Genomic DNA, 783 nt, shown 5'->3' with positions numbered 1-783 from the left:
TCCCCCTTCGCACCCCCCACACACCCCTCAACACTTCCCCTAACCCCCACGACGAAAATCATTTTCTCATTGCCCCATAAAAAAAAAAAAAAAAAATATTTTCTAATGAAAACGTGAATGAAATTTTTGATTAATTTTTGCCGTCGGAAAAGTTTTTTATAAATACGTGACGTTAGTTTAATTTTTTTTTTTTTTCATTCTCCTTCCACGTTTTTTTTTTTTTTTTTTATACCTCAACCGAAAATATCCGAAAAAAATTTTCTTTTTTAAATTTATAATATTAGTAAGATATTTTTTTAAAAAAATTTTTCACTTACCTTCAGCATTTAAATAGACGGCCATATTGATTTTAGGCTCGGGGTTAACTTGACATTCGTATATTCCGGCATCTCTTTTTTGTACGTATTCAATTTTAAGGTTCCAATCATCTGAACCTTCCGGATGTACGACTTCGAATCTTGCATCCCCAGTGTATGTGAATATACTTGATGTTAATATGTGAAGATCTCTTTTTCTCATCCACGAAACCTACATAAAAAAAAGAAAAAAATGAAACATCTGAATAAAAATAATAAAAAAAAAAATTGCCGGAAGATAACTCAATAATAATAATAATAATAATAGTAATAATAATAATAATACACGATTTCACGGTTACGTGAACAAAATCATATCTACGTTTCGTTTCGTTTTTTTTTTTAACTCGTTCCAACCCCCCTACCCTCTTCCTCCTCTTTCCTTCCCGTCATCCTTTTATTTTTGATACAGGATCATCGGGAGAGA

At 31.0% G+C, this 783-nt stretch overlaps 1 protein-coding gene across 1 annotated transcript in view; it reads right to left on the bottom strand.

Moving 5' to 3' along the window:
- The window catches only part of Phum_PHUM065930 (transmembrane and immunoglobulin domain-containing protein precursor, putative), a gene marked incomplete at both ends in the record, with an annotated part of 2,826 nt that extends 2,307 nt beyond the window's left edge, over positions 1-519 (bottom strand). The window contains one exon of the mRNA XM_002423492.1: positions 318-519. Coding sequence (XP_002423537.1) covers positions 318-519 — 202 coding nt within the window. The remainder of the gene's footprint in view (positions 1-317) is intronic.
- Between the last annotated feature and the right edge of the window lie 264 nt (positions 520-783).

The sequence above is a fragment of the Pediculus humanus genome, genomic scaffold (genome assembly GCF_000006295.1).
Source record: "Pediculus humanus corporis 1103172107415 genomic scaffold, whole genome shotgun sequence".
Taxonomy (NCBI): domain Eukaryota; kingdom Metazoa; phylum Arthropoda; class Insecta; order Psocodea; family Pediculidae; genus Pediculus; species Pediculus humanus.
Note: the sequence above shows the minus strand (reverse complement) of the source record. Positions and strands in the feature narration are given on the sequence as shown.